Genomic DNA, 23,196 nt, shown 5'->3' with positions numbered 1-23,196 from the left:
GCCAGCCTTAGCAATTTTTTATTTTTTATTTTTGCGGTGCTGGGGGGTTGAACCCAGGACCTTGTGCTTGACAGGCAAGCACTCTACAAACTGAGCTATATCCCCAGCCCCCAGCCTCAGCAATTTAACAGCATCCTGTCTTAAAAAATAAAAAGGGCTGGGGATGTGGTTCCATGGTAGAATGCCCTTGAGTTCAATTCTCAGCACTAGGGAAAAAACAGAATCCTGTCAACTAAAAGGGAAGAGAAAGGGTGACTGCACCTCCAGTTTGTTTCCTTTATAGAACAGCCCCTTGTTACCTGGGTTGACAGAAGATGTCTGACAGCACTAATACGCTTAAGAGATCAACCAGGAAAAATGGTCCTCTCAGGTGACTAGCAGCCACAATGCTAATTAAATCCAAGCCAGTCTCTGCTTCACATGATGCCCCATATCCACAGGCCCTGTGAAACATGCCACTTAAAGCCTCAGGTCAGGGTTGTTTCCCCAAGTTTGCTCAGGGAAACTAACAAGACATCAGGTTTGGATTTTTTTTTTTTTTTTTTTTTTTTTCTTTTCTCTTCTCTTTTCTTTTCAGGATGTCCAACACACTAAGGACTCTCCAAGCACTCAAAAAGGGATTCAAGGGCTGGGGCATAGCTCAGTGGTAGGGCACTTACCTAATTCCAGCCCTGCGTCGGAGCCCCAGCACCACAAACCACCAAAAAGACATTCAAGCATCCATTATGCTCAGAGCTCTGGAAAGGGATAGTTGAGCAACAGCCATCCACTTTACAACAAACTTCCCCTGTCCGTAGGCCCCTTACACATGCTGCATCCCATGTCATAGGCTCAGCCTCTGAAGTTGCCCTAGTTGAGCTCCTCTTCCCATTTGGTGGGGGGGAGCGGGGTACTGAGGTTTGAACGCAGGGGTGCTCAACCACCAAGCCACATCCCCAGCCTTTTTGTATTTTATTAAGAGACAGACTAAGTTGCTTAGAGCCTCGCTAAGTTGCTGAGGCTGACTTTGAACCCTCCATCCTCCTGCCTCAGCCTCCCAAGCCACTGAGACTTAAAAGCATGCACCACAGCACCAGGCTTCCTCTTTGCATTTCATATTGCCCTCCACGAGCTGGCTCTGAAACCTACACTGAGGTTGTAGTTCAGTGGTGGAGCACTTGCCTAGCATGTACTAAAGCCCTGGGTTCAATCCTCAGACCTGCCAAAAAAAAAAAAAAAAAAAAAAAAGTTGCTAGCTGGCGTGGGACTTGCCTATAATTCCAGAGACTTGGGAAGCTGAGGCAGGAGGATCAGAAGTTTGAGGCCAGCCTCAGCAACTTAGTCTCAAAGTAAAAAATAAAAAGGGCAGTGGATGTAGTAGGGGTTGAGTGCCCCTAGGTTCAATTTTGAGTACCACCGAAAACAATATAAGCCCTACAAGATAGACTAACTATAGGCCCTTCTCATTCTCCTTGCACTACAAACCTAGGCCCAATCTTCCTGCTGCAAGTGAAGGGACAGGGCAGGTGCTCAGCCAATTAGCTATTCAATAATGTAACAAGTCCAACCTGTCCCGGGCCTAGGCACCCTCTTAGTACCCATCCCCCACCCAGGCTTCATTCCAACCTTTCTTCTTGTCACCTATGCAACAAACTCATGGGTAAGCCTCAGCTAAGTGCCTAGGTCTCCACCCCCTCTCCTCCCACTTCAGTGACATTATAAGCATAACCTTGAGTTTGACCTAATTTACAGTCAACTCCCAGTAACATTTCCGACAACAATCCTTACAGTGGAACACAAGAGGCAGGGTTACAGAACACACTGGGGAGGCCGGGGCAGCAGGTTTCAAAAACTCATTTTATTCCAATGTGAAATGAAGACGTGATGGTTTAAAAACAAGAAAAAGTTCTTGATCAGCTGTGGGATGCCTCGCTTGCTAATTCATGCCCACTCCCTTTGAAACAAGGTGCCTGGACAGACCCTACCCATAAGCAGCTCTCTGCAAAGCCCCAGGTAGCTCCCTTGGGCTTATAGGGCAAAGATGTCCTTTGCTAGGGCTCAACAGCAGGCACAGAGAAGCGACACAGGCAGGCAGGGAGAGGGAGCAGTTGAGCCGATGAAGGTCCCCACTACCCCTGAACTACTCTCTGAAGGTGCCTGTGTGACAAAGATCAGGTAGGGAGCTGGGCTCCAGAGGTGACTTCTACCTGTAATTTCTCTCCAGGATCCATGATTCAGTCCTGGTTACCCAGCCCCTTGTCCACCCTACCCCCACTGTGCGTTAGGCAGCTCAGGTTAAAATGGGAGGATACATTCAAACTGTGGCCCCCAAGGTTATCCCACCTGGGGTGCAGGGAGCGGAGAGACAAGTCAGAGTCTGTGGCAGCCCAAAGGCAGACAGGCTGGGTTGGGTGATTGGGTGTTGGAGGGCCCACCACCACTGGCCCCCTTCTCCCTTGCCCTGAAGCTACAGCCAGGTCAAGCCCCATCATGATTAGTAAAGCCACTGCAGCTCTCATCGCGTCACAAGACTAAAGTGCACCCCAAACCTCCAGCCGGCCAGAGCTCTGGCTCCCTCTCCCAGGACACAGGAAAGCCCCCCTCTTTTTTGGCTTAAGACCTGGACTTAAGCCAGGCTGGGCCCAGGGGTAGTGGCAGCAAAAGCAGCAGCCATAATGTCAAACATACAAGGGACCTGAGAAATCGCATCTGCACGTCATCCACTCAGAACTGACTGGGGGCTATGTACAAGTTAGGTGGGACGGATCAAGACATTCACGGGCATGGACACACTCACACACACCTGCTTGAGGATGGGGCCTGAGGGGCACCTGCCCCCCAGCTGGAACCAGTGCCCACACACTCCATTCATGTGTCTTCAATTAGGCCTCTGCATTGTATATTCATTGAACCAGTGCAAAAACATCTTTTGGGGAACAGGCAGGCCAGGCCGGGGTCCCAGGAGGATGCTGGGGTGGGGTGGGTGGAACATGGAAGAAGAGGGACTGGCTTCCTCTCCCGATCTGCAGGGCACGCCCCCTTCTCCTGGAGTCTGGATCACTGGGTAACGGCCGCTGACTAACAGTCCATCTGTCTTTCCCTTTCTATCCCTGCAAGCTTGGGGAGGAAGGGTCCTTGGCAGCCTGGGGCTGGGAGCCCACATCCTCTGGAGCCCCCGCTGGCTCAGGCTCAGTGGCCATGGGCTCCTCGGCCTTATCCCTGTTTTTGCTGGCCTCCTGGAGCTGGTGCCGCCGTGCCACCTCGGCCTTCAGATTCTCCAAGTCTTTTTGGCTGAGTGGAAGGATGGGAGGGTGGGGTGAAAGTGAAGTCAGAACAGCTTGGGCCCTCTGCCACCTTGCTGGTTTTGGTTACATTTACACTCAGGACATGGTTAAGCTGTGTTTTATTTTGTGAGAGATGTGTGAAACAAGCACTTCCCTTCCTAAAGCACAAAAGTCCCTAAGTGCTAAAAGTGTCAAGTTCATGCACTGGAGGGAGCCTTCTACCAAGACCTGGCTCCCACTCCCCTTCATGCCAAATTCAGTGAGTTACAACCTGTCTTCTCCTACAGCAGACCACACGCAGAGAATGGGAACGGGGTGCACTGCTGGCTGACCAAACCCACTTCCCACAATGGTGGGAAGAGGGGAGAGGGAAGAGCTCCCAAAGGTTGCACAGTTAATAGGTGCCAGTAGGGAATCCTCAGAGAACCCTCAGGGTTGGTCTGTTTATAAGGGACATCCCTGGTCTGGAATAGAAAGGGAGCCACTTCTTATCTGCTGGATATAAAAAGACCATCAAAATATATTAAGTGATATAAATACCCAAAATTCTATGTGCATGGTATGCTACAATTTCACGTACAAAAAGGGAAAAAGATCATAGCTATGTATTTGCTCTATTGTGTAATTTCTGGGAGGAATAACAAGGAACCTCTCATTACTGGCTACACTTCTCAATTTGCAGCCATGTCAATGTGTGACATTAAAATTGGAAACTTAAAGGCCATCTTCTGATAGGGGTGCATGCTGAGAAGGGTCTCACCTGAGAGGAATGAAGAGGATGCCATTGATGACGTTCAGCTGCTCCAAGACACTGGCCATGCTGGGGGCTGTGAACTGAGGGGCAGTGGGGAGGACAAGTCAGGGAGTGAGGCCAGGGACCCACAGGCCAGAGCCCAGCCACATGCCCAGGGAAATCATACCTTGAGGGGCGGGATGTTGGCGCTGGAGCCATTGCGGTAGATCTCATTCATGGTGCGCTGCAGGGCGACAGCCTGCTGGGTCAGGCACTTGAGGTACTCAGAGCTCTCCTTGGTCTTCTCGTGGTCCTCACCCAGCTATGAGGGGTAGGGGAAATCAGGGCTGGAGGACTCCAGCAGGAGGGAATCAGGGCTGTCCGCAGTGCTTAGGTCCAGCCCCCTGCAGCCCCTGCCATGGTTCACCTGGGTCTTGTATATGGTGTAGCCCTCCTTCTCATGCTGCAGGGCTGACCGGAACTCAGCTTTGCTCTCATAGACCCGGGCAACGAGGTGGTGGCTACAGGGAAACATAGTGCACAGGACAAAGGAAGGATAAGAGAGGGCAGGGGCACTGAGGGCCTTCTGGGGCCTGGGGCTCTGCTCTAGATCCATCCCTGGAAATCCTCCTGGGGAGACCACACAAGTCCAGGATACAGAACAGAGGTGGAAGTTAAGAAAAATTTTCACAGGAGTCAGATAAAAATAGCACTGGGTTCCTCCTCTGCCCCACCAAAAGCCCACTGGGTCCCTGTGGGTCTGGGCCAGTGTAGACTCACCTGAGGGCCACCTTGAGGGCTTTGGGCCCATGGTACTTGGTGCTAACAGCCAACGCATTCTCCAGGAAACGCAATGACAAGTCATACTCCATCACACCATGCAGCACCAAACCGATGTTGTTCTGGACGGCAAGTGAGGACATGGTCAGCTCCTGCTCTCATGGACTGAGGTTGGTCCCTACAGCTCCCCTCCCTGGCACTCACATCCAGCAGAGCCATCTCAGGGTGGTCCTCCCCAAACACGAGCAGCATGAGGTAGCGGGCACGGTACAGTAGGCTCAGCGCTGTGGACAGCTGGCTGCTGGCGAAGCAGTACAGAGCCAGGTGCATCTGTGGGTGGGGCCATGATGGTCAGGCCAGTGCAGGCCCCACCTCCACAAAGGCTACCCAGGGTAGTTACTCACGTATTCCTGGATGGTGTTGGGGTGCTCAATGCCCATCACTCGCTCGCTCATCAGCACTGCCTTTTGTTGGTTACTGAGGGCCTGAGGAGGTGGGGTGGTCAGTGTCAGGGTGGGCACCACCCAACACCAGAGCCCACACCTTGCTGCTCAGCCTAAGCTGTTCGGCCTAACCAGCTCCGGCTATACTTTCTATTCTTTCTTTGCACAAAGGCAGTAGAGTGGCTTATACCCAGCGGTTGTCACTGTGGATGTCCACACCCCAACAAGGCCTTCTAAAAATCTACTCTATTTTATGTTTTTGGCACTAGGGACTGAACCCTAAGCACTTTATGACTGAGCTACATTAAAATTTTTTTTTTTTTTTTTTTTTTTATTTTGAGACAGAGTCTTGCTAAGTTGCTGAGGTTGGCATCAAACTTGTGGCTCTCCTGCCTCAGCCCTGAGTCACGGATTATGTGGATCATAGCCATGGGCCACCACACCAGACTAAAAAATTTACTGTCAAGTCATTTTCCCCTAACAAAACCTATACAAAAACATACATACAAACCCAACCCAAAACTGCACTAAAAATAAAACTAACTTAAAAAAAAAAAAAAAAAAAGATGCCTATACATGGGGCTGGGGTTGTGGCTCAGTGGTAGAGCACTTGCCTAACATATGTAAGGCACTGAGTTCAATTCGCAGCACCACATATAAATAAATGAATAAAAATAAAGTTTCATCAACATCTAAAAAAATTTGTTTTTAAATGCCTACACAAAAAGGTTAAATAGAACCCCTCTGAAGGGAAGTGGGGGACAATCTAAAGCATAATGATCCCTGAAATGGACTCTCAAAGCTCCAGGGTCAGAAAGGTAGTCTGCAAACCAGGCCACAAAACATTAACGATGACAACAAAAACACCATACTGTGTGGCTTCCAAGCAGCACCTGCAAGGTGATGGGAACCATTCCACACTCCTCACAGGGTCTCAGAATTTACCCTTGCCAGTGTCACTGGAGGGCAGGCCCTGAGTTCTTCCCATGTATTCACCTTAACTGCAGTAAAGGTGGCCCCTAGCTCTCCCAAGTACAGTGAGTGAGGGGTGGAGCTGAAAGGAAGATCACAGGTGAATCCAGGGGCTCCCTGGATCCTGCCTGCTTCCCCATAGGACTGCCAAGGGGAGCAGCATCCTAACACCTTGGACAGCCTGGACACCATCTCCTTCTACTGCAGGGCATGATAATGCAGCCCCAGGCTCCTCACTCCTCCTCATCAAGGTCTCTATAATACAGCCCAAGGGTGCTCTAGGGCCACCCACCTCAGCATAGTCACCCATAATATAGTGGAGACGGGCCAGGAGGCGCAGGCAGGCACAGATCTCCACATGCATAGCTCCATACACATTGTTGAACAGGTTCAGGGCCTCATTGATGAGCTCGCAGCCCTCCTTCAGGAAGCCTGCAGGGCAGCCCACCGCAGCAAGGTCAGAGCAGGCTGAGGGATGCCCCCACCTCCCCTGGCACGCCTGGCACTCACCCTGCTGTACTTTGGCCTGCCCACTCTGGAAGAAGTGGAAGGCATCCGAGGCCTTAGGGTTGACATGCTTGACCACAGGGAAGATGTTGAGCACGTCCTCCTCAGTGAATGCGGGCTTGTGGCGGCTGTCGAAACTATACTCCTTCAGCAAAATCTGGGGGACAAGCAGCCTCAGCATTAGGCAAAGGGCTAGCAACTCCCAGCCCACCAGCAAGCATCCAAAGTCTGCCAATCTGAGAAAGCCACCACCCCAATGACCCTGTGGCCCTGTACAGGACGGGAATCCACAGAGCCAGGGCACTGTGACATTTGCCCACCTGGATTCCAGTTTTTAAGGAGATCTCCCGCAGCAGTGTTATCTTCTGCAGGCCGTAGGTCTCCACAGCCTGGTCCACAGAATCACTGGGGGAGAAGTTTGGGTCCTGAGTAGCCCAGGACTTTCCCTGCCTCTCTGGACAGCTGCTTCTCCATCTTATTCTAGGAGCCCCCCACTGCTCAACCTCTGGTGTTCAAGAGCTAATGCTCCCCTTCTTGCTCCCCATGTCACCAATCCTCAGCTACCCACCTCTTCCCACCTCTCTTCACTCCACTGCCCCTGACCACAGAACTTTGATGCTGCCTGGGAGACCAGCAGCACAACCTCCTCTACTTGACCATCACCCCTAGCACCCCATGCCCACACCATTCGAGGCTGAAGTCGAAATAGTTCTTGGCCTCCTGGCAGATGTTCTTCCAGAGTTCCTGGGGGGTCATGACAGCCCAGGCTGTGTTATCTGCAGCCCCTGGGGGACGGTTTTTCCTCCTCTTGTTCCTCTTCTTGGAAAGCAGCTCATCAGCAGGAAGGTGGGCCACAGGGTTGGGGTAGGAACTCAAGAAGCAGTTCAAGAAGTGGCTGATGGCAGCTGAAAGGCCCGAGAGCTCCACTCCCTGCAAGGGAGATTATGACCAAAGTCACAAAGGTCTGACCAAAGTCACAGAGGTCCTCAACTACAACTCAGGGCTCTTCTCTAAAGCCCAACCACTCAGGGAGGCTGGCCAGGCTGGGGAGGGTGGCACCTGTAAGTATGTCTTGAAGATGTGCTTGGCAGAGCGGGTGATGAGTTCGCCAATGCCAATTTTCTAAAAGGATTTAAAGAAGGAAATCTGGATCAGGCCCCAGGTCTCTTCCCGCCTGCCTATCTCACAGTCCACCCTCAGCCCCACTCACGTATATGTGGTCCAGCTGGTCACGGGCTGGGCTCCGCAGCACCAGGTCCAGTACCTTGCCCAGGTAGCGCATGTTGATGCCACGCTGGCGCATCACCTCAGCCAGTGTGGCCCCATCCATGGGCAGCACCGCATGATCTGTGCAGTCCTTCACCTGCAGGCTGCAGCAGGTTAGGAACCCAGTCTGGGCCCTCTGCCTCCACCCCCCTGGGTCCTCCTAGGGAGCTCACGCTGTCCTGGGGCCCTGAGGGAAGGAGGGGATAAGACCCCAGCTCCCATGTGGGAAGACTTAAGCAGCACCATGGCCATGAGAACCTGTCTCCAACTTGCTACACAGAATAGCAAAACAGGAGCAGCCACCCTCCCAACAGAGAAGCAGGGCCAGAGGTCATGGGTGAAGAACTGAGGGCCAAATGAACATGTGGGAAGGAGCAGGTTACTATGTGGGGGCCACAGTTTTATCCCTATTTCCTGAGCTTTGGAGACTCAACAATGAGACAAGCAGGCCATCTGACCCAAGGGCTGCCTACTGAAGTGGGAGTGAACACATCACACAAGGGTACGAAGTCTATGAGGATGAGACCTTCCACTACTCGGGGTTCAGAGTACCAGACCCCAGACTCAGCAGGGCGGGCCTCCCTTGATCTCTTGGGATCAGGTTCCCCGTTTATAAAATGGAGATGATCACTTGGCCCTGCCTGACCTGTAGGCCAGGGGTCACTGAAGAAGCAACCCCTGCAAAAGTTCTAAGTCTGGAGTCAGACCCCATGAGACACCAGGGCCTGCTATAGCCCTCCTGGGTAGCCCTCATCCACCCCCCTGCAGCCCCTCCCTCACCAAGCCAGGAATCTGGCAGGAAAGCAAGAAGGCAGCTGCATCTTTCAGCAGCTGCTTCTGGTCCCGAACTTCATCCTGGCAGGACTCAGGGAAGCGAACCCCTGCAGGAGACAGGAGAGAAGCCTGAACTAGGTAGGGGAGTTAAAGGGGTAAGAAAGATGTTACTGGGGCAAGCACGGCAGTGCTCAGATGGGCAACGAGGCCCAAAGTCCAAAGTCCTGCCCCTGCCACCCAGCACTCCTACATGGACCACTGCTTGCCTGGTGAGAAGATGTCAGGGTTGAAGCGAATGTCGAAGGCCGTGCTGCTGATGGAGCCAACAGCCTTGCATGCATTGCGGATCACCTCCCGGCTCCTGGGGTCTGCTGTGGGGACATGGCACGATGGCAGGTGGTCCCACTCCACCTCTAGTGGGGCTGGGTTACCCTGAGCCTCTTGCCCCCAGCTCCCTGCAGAGATGTCTGCTGGCTTCTCTCCAGGGCTGGGTTATGAGCCATCCCTGGCAAAGATGAGCTGCCAGGGCAGGCTAAGGGCTCTACCCACTGGCATCCATAGCAGCCCCACCTGTGCCATCGTCTGAGGCGATGGTCTCCGCCAGCTCCTTCACCTTGGCCAGGCCACTGGCACTGCCGCCCTCCTCCTGGCTTCCCACCTCGGGTCCCAGAGGGTCTTCAGGCTTGGACTCCGAGGGGGAAAGACCACCATTTTCCAGTGAGGTGGTGTTCTCCACCTTGCTGGCTTTCTGCTGCATTAGCTGCAGGGCAGCCAGCTTCATGAAGAGGAGGTACCTACAGAGGAGAAAGAACAAAGCAGGAGGTGAGAAAGGGGAATCAGGAAGCTTTGCTGGCCCGGGAGCTTCCTGCAGAGGTTAAGGAATTTTGAGGCTGGACATCCTGCAGGCATGAGGACACATCCTGCCCAATGTGCACTTGCCTATGTACACAGCAAAACTGTACAGACAGCAGGAGGTCACAGCAGAAAGTGAGAACTCCCCAAACAGGAAGAAGGCACCTGGGGGTGGGAGGTTAGGGGAAGGGGTCCAAGTCAAGAATCTTAACAGCAACAGGACTGCCACTGTCATTTTCAGAAGGTTGGTTATGGTATGGGACATTTGACATGGCTGACTCCTAAGCACTAAATGCCAGCAGTGTCAACACCCCATGTGCCACTTCCTAGTCCTGGCATTGGACATTCAAATCCACAACAGCAGATTTCCAAGTTTTCTTTAAGAGAATAGACTCAGCTGAGTCTCTGGTCTGGTCACTTGCAGACAAGGGACAGGAAGCCCCTGGATTTCCTGGGAGCCTCAGATTAAGAGCAGGGTGGGAGGTAGGGAATGGGGCCCCAGAGAGTATGGCCAGAGCTTGCCCCGCATCACTCTCCACACTTTCTTTCTCCTCAGAATCTGTTTGGTTCTGAGGCCACATCCTGGCTGGGCACTGTGAGGTACAGCCCTGGCTTCCAGCTGTGTGCTCCTTACCTGTGCTCCACAAAGGCATCCACTAGCTCCTGGCGTAGGCAACAGAGCTTATGGCGGTGGGCGCGGGGGAAGCCAGCTCGGGTGCACTCCTCAGGCAGCTCCTCACCAGAAACAGGCAGGAAGTTGAGGTCAGGTGGGAAGGTGCGCAGCAGGTCAAGGATGTAGTGGCGGCCATCATTGCCAATGATGCCCTTGCACTCAACTGAGGAGCAGAGCTCCACCTCCTCGTCACGGTCATTGAGCACACGGTGACGCAGGATCTTGAGGGGTCGGCTGGTACGCTCCAGCAACTCCAGGTACCGTGGGTGTGACACTACTGTCTTGCCAAAGTCAATGGAACCGTAGATGACGCTCTGCTCCTGGTCCCGCTCCAGGATGCCAGGGATGATGGATTGAGCCGTAACCCGATAGCCTCGGTAGTCTACCACTACAGTGCCCAGTGTGTACAGTCCCTCCACATCCACTGCATTGTATGTGCGCACACCGTTCAGATCGTTGGTAGGTGCCACATAGGCTGCCACATCCCCACCAAAGTCCTTGTAATGGTCACGGACATCAAAGCCCAGGCTGAAGAAAATGTTGTTCCAGATGAACATCTGCATCTTGGTCTCCTCACTGGGGTTGATGGCCATCACATTGCCATCAATGACTGCCATGGCACCCCGTGTGGCTGCCGCTGTGAAGTCACTGTGTACCTGGAAAGGGCCAAGGTTGGGAGAGTGAAAAAGGACCCACACACAAAAGCCTCACACTGCATCCTACCCTGACCAATCTCTCAGGATGCTGAAGGCAACCAGGCCTGCTTTGGAAGCTGAAGGACTCTAGACTCAAGTATCCTCAATCAGAAAACGGAAAGAAAACTTTAAAAAAAAAAAAACAACAAAAACCCCCAAACGAAACACTTAGAACAGCAGTGCTTACTGATTAACAGGGAGTATAGGGGCTGGAGCAGGTTTGGGATTCAGCAGCTATGTGCCAAGGGAACTGGAACTGGTAACCTCTCAGACTCAGTTTCCTCATCTACAAAACACTGATAAGCTTACTACATTGACCTTTTAGAGGTGTCCCAAAGATTATAAGAGATAATGCCAATAGAGCTGTTGGCACACATCCCTTGGCCAAGTTAGTATCAAGAATCAGAGCTCTTATTTTTTTGCCATGATCTCTGGCAGTCCAATGACGGGCGGTTTTTTTTTTTTTTTTGGTACCAGGGATTGAACCCAGGGCACTTAACCACCAAACCACATCCCAGCCCATCTTGTTTAATTTTCAGACAAGGTCTCACTAAATTGCTTAAGGCCTCACCAAATTGCTGAGGCCGACTTTGAACTTGTGATCCTCCTGGCTTAGTCTCCCAAGGCGCTGGAATTATAGGTATGTGCCATCACACCTGGCTATTTTTTTTTTTAAGTAAATATTTTTCCTCATTTCTATCATAGTAACAGTACTAACAATTTTTAAACCCAAGCAACTTGAAAGTACTGTGCAAAAATGCTACCACCCAAGAAACAGTCATGGTAGGTCAGGGTGTGTCCAGGTGAGGGACCCATGTGGTCAGCAAAGGGTGGGAAGCTGGATGAACCTTGCACTTAGTTCAGATAGGATGTGGGTTTCTTCTTCCCATGGACTCAAAGCCTCATGAGGCCAGAAAAAGGAGTGGGGTAGTCTGCTGGGAGGCAGGAGGCTGGGACGTCCTGCAGGTAGGTACCCGGACCAGCCTCTCAGCAGCCAACAGGGATAGGTGTCCCAGCTTCCACGGCTTTCCTCCTGACCACAAAGAAAGCTGGCAAGCGGCAGATGGGTCTCACAGTCATAAGGGGTAGGGGCACCTTGAATATGGCTCTTTCTCGAAGCAGTCGCTCAGGCAGGTTCTTGCGGGGCAGCTCCCTTGTCGTCTGCAGCTCCTCGTTCCAGTCCCGAGTCTGCAAAAGGAAAAGAAAGACAGATGCAAGCTCAGCCCAGTGCCCCATGACCTGCTCTGGACAGTCCCTTTATCCACCTCCCTATGGATAGCCCCTCAGATTCCCAAGTGAATGGAGAAGCAAATGGAGCCTCTTGGGAAATGCAAGGAACCAGCCAGACACCAGGAGGGGAGGAGAGCCCATGAGTGCAGGGCTGCACCTGTCCAGGAATGTGTTCCTCGTAGCCCAGTCTTGAGGTATAGGCGTCCTCTGCACGCACACAGTCCATGGCATGCTCTGCCTGGGGGGCGGTCCAGCTATACACCTGGAACGGGGTGGCGATCCTCTCGAACGGGTGGCGCTGGACCCTGTGGCAGGCAGGGGAGGGGGAGATGGACGGCCTACCAAGCTTAGAGCCTAGCTATAGGGCCCTTTATCTGAGGCCCTCACTGTTGCAGCATCTCTGGGCCTGTATGCCCCGAAGAATCAGAAACCAGCAAACTACCTAAGTCCTAAGTGGGAACTCTTGGGCACTGGGGGTTGAGAGCACCATTTCTTCAAGCGAAGTTGCTACTGTTCAGTTCAATTTGTGATGGGAGACAGGGTGTTGCAGAGATGGTACAAAGGAACTACCTTTTCTTCTGTAGCACAGCAAAGTTTTTTTTGAAGGTTGGGCTGATCTGGTTGAGCAGCTCCACTAGGGAATGGCTGAGGAAGCGTGGGCTGGCAGGTTTGGGGTTGAAGTGGTAGGCTGTGGATCTGCAGGAAGATAGGAAGTGCTCTGAGCATCTGCCTCAGACCTGGGGCAGGGGGCCACACAGAGGGGAACATGGGGTTCAGCAGGGGCTCACTGGTTCAGGTAGAAGCCCCGTGTGGATGCCGTGATGCTGACTTGCCGGTCCTCAGCTGTGATCACAAACAAGTACATGAGGTCCCCATGCATCTTGCGGTTCCCAGGGGGTGGGTTCCAGCCACTCATGGTGAGCACTTTCAGACACTGCAGGGGCTGCAGGAACAGTCAATCATAAGGTGGCTGAGCTTCTCGGGCACCCCTGACAGGGACCCTCTACCTCATTCCCTTAGTAGTCCCACCTTCCAGTCACGGTTCTGGGGTTGCAGGGGACACAACGGCCGCTCCCGGCTCCCTGGCAGGATGTACTCAGGTGGTGTGCAGTCGATGGGGTCCATCTCCAATCCCTTCTTCCGCTTCCCACTGTCTGAGGGACCCGAGGATGGTGGTCAGCTGGCTACCAGTTGTCTCCCTGTCTCAATGTGTTACTGGTGTGTGCTTGGGACTCAGCCTCCCCCGATGGGAAGGCCTAGCCCCTGGCCCCTTCACCAGCCCCTGGCCCCCTTGCTCCCTGCCCCTCTGCCCAATTCCCCAGTCCCAATGCCTCCGGCACCTCCCAGGTCACCATCAGTGAAGACACTCAGAAAGGACAAGGAGTTGCAGTCAACACCATTGAACGCATCAGATGGGTCCAGGCTCTTGAGCAGGTCTCGGACATGGCGCACATGGATGCGAGCCTCCCGCACTGTGTAGGGCTCTGGCAGGAGGGAAGGGGCAGGTGTTTTACCACAGCCCTACCCAGGAACAACCCACCTAGCTCAGAGAAGAGTTTGCAGGGGTGCTAGCAGGGTGGAGTTTTTGTTTTAGCAGTGCTGGGAATAGAACTCAGGGTCTTGTGCATACTAAGCAAACTCTTACCACTGAGCCACATCCCCAGCCCCATGGGTGGTTTAAATTTTCAACTTTAGGTTCCCATTTTCAAATTCCACTATGAACACACAAACTAGAATTGTGGTTTCAAAACACACACTACTGCCTCCCTGCCCCAACAGCATGTAAGTGAGCAGGGATCCTTATTCACAAAAAACTGTCCACCAAATACCTCTTGAAAACCACAAAGACCCTAGAAAACCTGCAAACTGCCTGCTTTACTCCCTCATGCCTCAGGCAGGAAGGAACTTTACAGCTCCTGGACCTCCACAGCCTTGGTTCTGGTTCTCTTAGGGTTTGACTTCACAGAATTCCCAACTTCAACGGTGCCCCATAACACATGCTTTGTGGGATTTTTAATGGTGGTTCTTTGACAGGGGGTCAAAGCAATCATGGGCACAGATGAATGACAGATTCTTTCCACATTTGCTCTTAACAAGCTGACAGGCCCTGGGAACCTGGGAGGCCGCAGGAACTTTTCTTTTTTCTTTTTTTTTTTTTAATTTGGCTATCAGGGATTGAACTCAGGGGCACTTGACCACTGAGTCACATCCCCAGCCCTTTTCTGTATTTTAATCAGGGACAGGGTCTCTCTGAATTGCTTAGTGCCTCTCTATTGCTGAGGCTGGCTTTGAACCCTCAATTCTCCTGCCTCAGCCTCCCAAGCTGCAGGGATTACAGTCATGCACCACCTCACCTGGCTGAAACTTTCCTTTTACAACCAAACATCTCACATCAGAGCTGACAGCTCTGTACTGGGCCCAAATTCACCACTTTAAAGCTGTGAAACCTTTTAATTTCATTATGAGATGTAACATTTATCTTCACAGAATTTGATAGGGCTGATTTTAAGCCTGGCTTGGGACTGGTTGATATTTCAGTATGGAGACTCTGGTCTTTAATCTGTAAACCACTCAACTGTAGAGTGAGTAAAATAGCCTAAGGGGCAGACCCCTGCTCCTATTAGTTCCACCTCCACGTGCTCAGCTGTGACTATGCAGTGCTAGGTGGAATACTGTCTGACCTGCCTCTGGGGGCCCTACTCTGGCAGGCCACCAACTTCCCAACCAACCTTCCACCACACGGAGCACCGAACCCTCCTGCAGCCCCTCAACACTGCGCAGCTCTGAAAAGTGGTCCAGCATGTTGCCATCCAGGTGCAGTGAGAAGCAGGTACGGTGACACGTGTCTTCACGGTCCATGAGCACCTGGTGGATCTCCTGCACCATCTCCTGGGGAGACACCTGCCAGGGAAAAAGACCAGACCACCCTGGTGAGGGATCACACAATGAGAAGCAAGGACATACCCTCTGCCCTCAGGCTACCATACCTGGTCCCTAGAATAAATGCCCCAAATACTCAGTTTCTCACTTTGGGGCTTATACATTCCAGATCCTGTTCATATAAACCATACCTATCTACACCTAGGTGTGTACATATAGAATAGAGCCCAGTTCCACACTACTCCTACACACCAAGAGCAATCCCTGAGCAGAGCCTGTGGAGAAGCAAGGAGAACAAATGCAGTCTTGCCTCCTCCCAATGATAATGTTCCCCAGGGTAAATGGTCTTCACCTTAATGGGTACTCTAGGGCCTGAACCCTAGGTACAGAGGACTGAAGAGGACCTTGCTTGGTTCCAAAACAAGTCATCAGCCAAGATCTCTAGACTGGCTTTGCCCTTGGAGATCATTCAATACCACCTGCCCCTGTGGGAGATGGTAAAACCATGGCCCAAAACCATGGTTCTTACCTAAGGGTACAGAGCAAGAGGCTGGGGCATGGGGCATGCCAACCCCACCTGGCTGCCACTGCTCCTTTCTCCAAACAGGGCTGGCAATCCTCACTGGTAGCTGTCCTCTAGCAATGGGGCAATGACCTGAATCTGGCCTTAATTCCCTCATCGATCACACCAGCTAAGACCCTAAGTAAGGCTCCCTGTACCCTTGGACCCCTGTTTTCTACCTGCAACATGAGGCCAGGACAAGTAAGAGCAGGGCTTGACCTTCAGGTCTGGTCCTCCCTTGCAAGCTCAGGCCCTGTTCCCATCTCCTCTTTCTCCATCTTACCTGAAGGGAGAAGGGCTCAATCCCAGGGGCCAGGATCTTCACAGAAAAGCCTGTGTCCTGAATGACAATGACTTCCTGTCCAGTAGTCTCATCTCCTGGCTCACCTTCATCCAGCCCATTCTCCCTGGGTGGCTCAGCTGCCCCGTCCTCCTTCTTCAGGCTCTCTGGGCAGTCCCCATTCAACAGCATGACTGATGGTGGTTCTAGGGAAGACAGGAACAGAGTTAGGTCAGATGGGTCTTATTGGTCAGACACCATCTATCTCTCCCACACAGTTGGGCATGTGCCCTATAGTACGGGATCTACATGCCTTCTGAGACTTGCCTTAACTAGACATACCACCTCACACCAACATACCTACAGACTACCACATTCCCTCTTCCACATTCTGTGCTCTCCCTTCCTGTCTGTTGCCCCCCAGTCCACTATAGTCTGGCTTCCTCCTGAGCACACTGTACAAACCACTCTCCTCCTGAGTACACTATAATGCCACCCTCACAGCCAAGCCCATGGGTTTTCTCCTGCCTGTCTAGCTTTTCAGCAGCAACCAACATCACTGTACACTTCTTCCTCTTCCCTGACCAAGGTGACACTCCTGTTTCTACCTCTCCAGCTCCATCCTCTTTGGTAGTCCTGAGAGGTGGGCTAGGCCCCAGCCTCTCTTCAACTTCCCCTCACCCTCTTGCATGGCTTCAAATACCCTTCTGCCCAGAGGCTCACATGGCCATTTCTGGTTTTGCTCAAGCTTTTCAATTGCTACCCAGGCATCACATGTTGCTGTCCCTTAGAGATCACCAAAAGTTCATCTTGTGGTGATTGAATTCATCTTCATCCATGAACTAGACCCTGCTCTGTAAAGGCGCCCACCAACCTATCAAGTCACCCAACCTACTTCTCTAACTTGACCCATGAGATCCCATCTTTTCAGTCATGACCCTAGTCCAGAGATTTCTTCAATTTTAAGAGCACCATCTCGAGCTGGGGATATAGCTCAGTTGATGTGTCACATGCACAAGGCCCTGGGTTCAATCCCCAGCACCACCAAAAAAAAAAAAAAAAGAAGAAAAAGAAAAAGGAAAAAAGAGCACCACCTGGAATCATCTAATAATCCCACTGCTGACAAGACGTAAGTTTAGATCAGCACTCTTAAATACGACCTAAAGTTAGTCTCAGCTCTCAGCTCCCTTCACCCAACCTGTGCTTTGGTTTGTGCCACCCTGATGTATCGTTCCATCAGGTCACCTCAAAGCCTAGGTGAATGAAGCCTCTTCCCAAAAGCCTGCCTGCCTGCCCAATAGACCCCTGCTGGAAGAATTACCACCTCCATCACTCCTGGAAGACTTGCAACCCACCCTGTCCCAGGGAAGCCTCCTGCTATGTTCTGGGTGGTTGTTCATATCAGCAGCTCTACTTACCACCTTCTGTCTTGCCCAGGGTAAAGAAAAGGCATCAAATAAATGAATAAATTACTACATAACCATAACCGAGTCCAATATTTGTGAAGAGCACTGAACTCACATGCTGTGGAGAAAGAGGAGCAAAGAACAAAAATTCCCATTTCTCCCCAGGAACCAAGAAAAACAAAGGCGAGGCCTTCCTGACCTAAGGAGTCAAAGACCTCCTCTCAAAAATGCTTCAGTTGAACAAAAGTCTATCTGGATGCCCATTTGGCAAATGGGGATCTTGGCCCCAAGGTTTCCCATCACCCAGACTGGGTTCCACAGTCAGAGCTAGTTATTCTTCCAGACATGACAGCTCACTGAGCTCTGTTCCAGATGCCAGCCTATCCCATCCAGACCCCACTTCCCCTTCCCTACTCAGTCATCAGGAGAGCAGATGGAGTGAATTTCCCCAGAGCTCTGTGGCCTCTGTCCAGAGGCACCAGAAATGTGAAGCAGGGACCTCAAAAAAGAAGACTGGGCCAGTGCAGAGAGGCACACTAGGGGAGTTAAGGAGAAACCACTCTTCATTCCCTGTACCCCTCAACTTACTACTAAGTCCCATCTCCTTACCCCACATAAGGGATCTAATGCCCAGAAAGGTTTAGAGTCTGACTCAAGGTCACCAAACCAGAATGGACCCAGATTCCCAAAGCCCACAAATCCATGTCATATCACTGTCCTCAATTCTACCCACTGTGGGCCTCTATACTGATGTCCGTCTTGGCCCTTGTCTCCCCATCATACCCTCTTCAAACCTGGAGTATAATTCCTGAAATCCACAGGATGCACAAGGACCTGTCCCTTCCAGTGACCCACCAGCCCCAGGGAGGGGAGCCCTGCCCATCTAATGACAGAGTAGACAGATAGGAGGGTAGTGGTTGGTCAGCTTTTTAAGAGCAGCAAGACGGATGGCAGGTAGGAGAAGCTTCCCCTCTACTGGGTCCCTGAGAAAGGTTTTACTGGCTGGCAAACTCCAGAGAATGAGGGGAGAAACTGGATGGGCCCAGTACAGAGTAGCAGTTTTGAGCTCTGAGGTCCCAGAACTAGGGAATCAGATCTGGACCCAGACAGGCAGCTTATGCTCCTTAGAGTGTCTAGAATAGGGAGGACATGGAACAGGGAAGGACTATAAAGCAAGTGGGCCCCAGGTCCCCCTTCCTTTCTCAGCCCAGGGGCTGTATGGGGTAGAGGGATTAAGAGAGTACCTAATTCCTGGTCAGATCAAGGGAATGTCACTGGTTCCCCAGAGTCTTCCTCTCCCCTAGGATGGCAAACTTTGACTCTCTTCTTTCCTCCAAGGAACTCTAAAGGTCTCCCCACCACTGGTTTAGGGCCAAATGAATGCCCCCATGCAGCCCCCACAGCCCACCTGGTGCAGTCAGCAGCTGCCCTCTCCTTGGTTCTGAAGTCTCAGGACTGCCATGGCAGCAAGGCAGCCGGTCCTCCAGCCCAGGCCCAGCACTGCCTGTGTCCCTTGTTCCAGCCTCTGCCACTACCCTTGCCCTAACGCAGCTGGTCGGCCCAGGACTGGAGCTCTGGCTGGCTTCGGGTTTCAGTGGGGCCAGGCCTGCCGGGGTGGCCCTGGAAAGGGAACACTCCCCCTGCCTTGCATCCTGCTCAAGGTCGGCCAGAAGGACGGCTGTGGGCCAGGAGGCCCTGGCGGCTCCAGGACCCCAGAAGGAACTGCTATCAGCCCTCAAGCCCACCTCTTTATGTCCCCCAGAAAGGGGGTCACTGCTGGTTAAGCCATTTGGGGAGCAAGAGAACCCAGCATTTGGGGTACCTGGGCCCCTCAGGATGGAGGGCCTGGGGGACTGGCTGGCAGAAGAAGAGCTCAGCAAGGGGATCCTCTCCTCAGCTCCAGCCCCAGTGCAGGTGGGCAGGACTGCTTCTGCTAGCTGCCAGCAACAGCTGGCACAGACCCGGACCCAGGCCATGACGTGGCAGCCCCCTGTCCACCAGTCACGGACACTGAGTGCCCTGCTTGCCTCCTGAGACTGGCTGGGGCCTCTGGCCCCTGCTGCCCCCTGCAGGTGACCTGGCAGCTAGCCCCTTCCTGAGAGTCACTAGTGCTGGTGAGAGGGGGATGGGCCCCCAGTCTCCCAGAGGACAACTGCACCCATGCCCCAGGCCTCCAGACTCTACTAAGAAGCTGGCAGGCTGTCTTCCCTTCCCAGCAGCCTGTGCGCTGCCAGAAGAAAATCAAATGTCTCCCCAGGGAAAATGGAGCTGGCAGCAAGAGGCCGAAGGCCGTTGGGCTGTGGAAAAGAAGCAAGCCCGGCCTCGCCAGGCGCCTTCCAGGGCCTCTGACTTGTTGCCAGGGCCCAGTCAGAACTGCTCCGGCATCCATACTAACCAGTGTTGGGGGCAGGGATCCAGGATCTCACCCTAGGCCCCCCGCCCCTCCGGTCCCAGGGACCCACTGAGCAGCCCCTCCACAGTTTCATAAAGGGTTCTGCATCTCACAAAGACCAGAAGTTAAGAAGCACTAAGTCCTGACAGAGCCCCCTCTCCTCCACCCACTCCCCCAACACACCCTAATGCTGAAGGGGATGGGACAGGGCAGCCTGACAATGACCCCAGAAGTTGATACCACCTAGATACCAGGTCCAGTCCACAGCAGGTCCCTAAATCAAATCCCCACCCCATTCAACTTGAGGAAACTGAGACTCTATAAGGCAAGCAAGCTGTCCAAAGTTACAGAAACAAGCAGCAGCGAAGCCAGGTCAAGAAAAGGCTAGGTGTGTCAGATACCCAGGCCCTTGCCTCGGAGTGCCACTCTCACTGAGCATAATCTGCTGTCCCTCCCCCTGGAGGATCATACTGCAGCACCTTCTCACCCTCTTCCTCTTTGACACCTCAGGACTCAGCCCAGAAGGCAGATCTATCTGTAGCTATAGGATCTCCCAGGCCTCAACAGCTCTTGGCCAGCTCCCCCTCTCATATCCCAGGGGCCTCCTCTGAGAATCTGGAGTTTAGGTAAGGGAAAAAGACAGGAGCATTCTGCAGAATGGGATAAGGTTGTCCAATCAGCACTATGTGCACATCCCATGTCTTAATTGGGCAGATTAAAGTGGAGAGACAAAGCCTATCCTGCCTTGGTCTGGGAGCACTGAAGTCCCATTAGCTGCAGATAAAAGTTAGAAAAGAATGAGTGGCTGGTCTCTGTGTGCTGCCTCAGCCTGGCATGGTCTCCTTCAGGAGACCATGCCAGGGCCAGGCCACACCTCAGCAGGTGAGGCTACAGCAGGAAGCAAGGTCCCAAAGACACTGGATCCAGAATTTCAGGCTGCAGGGGCTGAAGACCCTGGGTAGGCCCAGTATCTTTGCCTCTTTCTGTCTTACCCAGGCCAAAAGGTCTTCAAGGTCTAAGTCTAGGCCAGTTTCTGAAGCTGCCTGCCCAGACCCTATCCATGAGAAGAGCTTTAGGATCCTGTTAGGGGAGCTCATAAGCCCCTGAACTCCTCCTCAGTCTGCCAGCCCTCTTCTCTTCCCCTTCTTGGCCTCAACTCTAGAGAGACCTCCCCTAGGCAGAAGGAACCCGACACACCACTGTGAACTTGAAAAACCTGCCCGTTCTCTTAACCCCTAAAAGCTGTTTTATTCCTAAGAAGGTAACAGACCCTTGCCTGCTCCCAAGACCTTGACTGCCTCCTCCTTAAGGGGACTGGAAAATCTTCTAGAGCTGGGAACTGAGGTCAGGGACCTGGGAGGGAGTCTAGGGGAGGTTTTCCAATAAAGCTCCCTCCTTTTAACAGATCCAGGCTGGCTGTAATTCAAGTCCTGGCTATCTAGACTAGCTTCCCTAGGATGTGAGAGCCGAGGTCCTCCCACTAGAATGCCCCCAGTTTCCCCAAGATGAACAGCTGTGCCCTTGCCCTGATCCAGGTTCCCCCCAGAAACAGCCCCTCAGCACACAGCTGAGAAGGGAGCTTCACTCGGCTCTCAGAAATTATCTTAACTCCTCAGTTCTCAGCACATGATTCAAAGAAATGTGTCTGTCCGAGCCTCCTGTGGACCAGCCTTGGGCAGCCTTGGAATGCTGGCCATGAGCTGGAAATCCAAATGCTTCCCTGACAACTAAATTGCTATGCTAAATTGCTATGTGACCTTGGGCAAGTCTCTTCATCTCCTCAGGTCTCTTTCTGGAGGGGAAGCCAGTCAACCCCAACCTTCTCTTATCTAGCCTCCCCACTGATTCAGAACTGCATCAGGGCAAAGCCTGGTAGGCTGGAGTTATCAGCCTTTCTTGTTCTGCCCAAACCTGGCCTTGTCTAAGCATTCAGCAAAGCTGTCACATTACCCACCCCCCAAGGTAAATCCACTGTGATGGAGACATCACAGTGTCTCACCCAATGTTCTCTGTCCCATTCTGACTCCCAAATCAGGATGAGAATCTACCCAGTATCATCCCCATCTGGACTTCCAAGTCAGCCCCAGCCTGCTCACTGGGAAGGAACATGATGATAATGAGGGTTGTGGGGGAGTGGGATATAAGGGCAGCTCTACATTTTCACTGCCACTCAGGGTAGAGAGGACCATGGTTCAGCCCTGGGACATGAGGAAGTTTTGAAGAAATGGCAAGTGAGGGGCTGGGAAGGGGCTTCCACCCAAAAGACTGCTGTCTGAGGCATGATGAAAAAAACAGAATGGGACCAGATGAAATGGAGGCCCCACCTCAGGCTAGCTACAGCCACTCCCAAAGCCACCACTACACAGCCCCCTTGGGGAAGAACTGGGAGCTCCACTCCACGCTAATGACCTTTGCCTTAAAAAAAGCAACTCTGGTCTGACCCACTTTTCGCAATAAGGCAGGTTAATGATCAAGTTCTAGCATAAACACCTCCCCCTGCCAGAGAGCATAGTTTTGCCCCCACACACAGACAGACCCTCCAGGTCAGGAGACAAGGCCAACACCTAAGCGGGTAAAGATTACAACCCAACATCTGGGGTTAAGCCCTTGTTTCTAGGAATGAACCAGAAAAGGCCCCTCACAACACACACACCCACTCCTCGTATTTTTCCCACAGACCAAGCTTGGAAAGTGTCAAGACGAGTTTCACTGGCAGGGCTGCAGTTCTGCTGCACAGGGAATGCCTGGGGGTCTGACGCAAAGAGAACCTAACAGAGGTTAGGCCCAAAGTGTCAAAGAGCCCCAACCTAGAGGGAACCCATGCACCGGGGCGGAGGGGGGTGGGGCCGCCGATTCCACCTTTTTGCGGCGGCGGCGGCGCACCCTGAAACCGCGTGTGCGCGCACGTGTCCCCGCCATCTGACGCGCGTGTGCCCGCCGCGGTTGCCCTCTCCGGGACCCCACGTGCGAAGCCCGGGCCGCAGCCGGGGGCGAGAGTGAAGGTGACCTTCAGGGCGGGGGCGGCCGCCGGAGGGCCCAGCGAGATGCAACCCAGCCTGGCGCAAAAGGAAGGCGGCGGTCCCCGCGGAGTCCCGAACCCGTCTGTCCCGGTCCAGTCCCCCAGCCCGCTGCCCGCTGGCCCCGGCCCCGCTCACCGGCCGCGCCCGGCCGCCCCTTGCCACCGGTCTGCGAACCATGCTCACGGGCGCTGTCGGCCGGGGCGGCCGCCGGCAACTCGTCCGTCTTGATGACCATGGTGGCGGGAGCGGGCGTCCGGCTAGGCTGTCCGCGCCGCCCGCCGCGCCACTAACCCAAGTGCCCTGCGCGCCGCCGCCGCTGCGGGAAGGACGGAGTCACCGGCCCACGTGGTGCGCGCTGTAGCCTTTGACCCCACCGCCGCTCCCCTGCCCCGCCCTCGCGCCCGGCCCGGCCCACGGAGGCCCGCGAGGGACAAAACGCGCCGCGCCTTGTTGCCGGTTCACGGGTGC

General features: G+C 53.3%; 1 protein-coding gene across 4 annotated transcripts; it reads right to left on the bottom strand.

Annotated features, from left to right (window-relative positions):
- Window positions 1–1,815: 1,815 nt before the first annotated feature.
- CLUH (clustered mitochondria homolog) lies at window positions 1,816–23,073 on the bottom strand. 4 transcript variants are annotated; one of them, XM_079130753.1, is made up of 26 exons: window positions 22,864–23,073; window positions 15,914–16,116; window positions 14,918–15,089; window positions 13,529–13,672; window positions 13,218–13,342; window positions 12,977–13,131; window positions 12,759–12,884; window positions 12,346–12,493; window positions 12,054–12,146; window positions 10,225–10,919; window positions 9,309–9,532; window positions 9,005–9,109; window positions 8,745–8,845; window positions 7,909–8,061; window positions 7,758–7,820; window positions 7,384–7,628; window positions 7,019–7,103; window positions 6,702–6,855; window positions 6,484–6,623; window positions 5,181–5,261; window positions 4,981–5,106; window positions 4,777–4,898; window positions 4,424–4,517; window positions 4,184–4,318; window positions 4,024–4,097; window positions 1,816–3,270 (listed from the first exon to the last, which is right to left on the bottom strand). In XM_079130753.1, exons 1-26 carry the CDS (start codon window positions 22,961–22,963, stop codon window positions 3,084–3,086), a joined length of 4,050 nt encoding a protein of 1,349 aa, XP_078986879.1. In that variant the 5' UTR covers window positions 22,964–23,073; the 3' UTR covers window positions 1,816–3,083. The 4 variants fall into 4 exon arrangements, with proteins under 4 accessions (XP_078986879.1, XP_078986880.1, XP_078986878.1 ...); XM_079130754.1 differs by having other exon boundaries at window positions 9,005–9,106; XM_079130752.1 differs by lacking the exon at window positions 22,864–23,073 and adding an exon at window positions 18,725–19,472 and having other exon boundaries at window positions 9,005–9,106.
- Window positions 23,074–23,196: the final 123 nt, after the last annotated feature.

Source organism: Sciurus vulgaris (genome assembly GCF_902686455.1).
Source record: "Sciurus vulgaris genome assembly, chromosome: 3".
Classification (NCBI taxonomy): domain Eukaryota; kingdom Metazoa; phylum Chordata; class Mammalia; order Rodentia; family Sciuridae; genus Sciurus; species Sciurus vulgaris.
The sequence above is the reverse complement of the archived record's forward strand: the minus strand, read 5'-3'. Positions and strand labels throughout refer to the sequence as shown.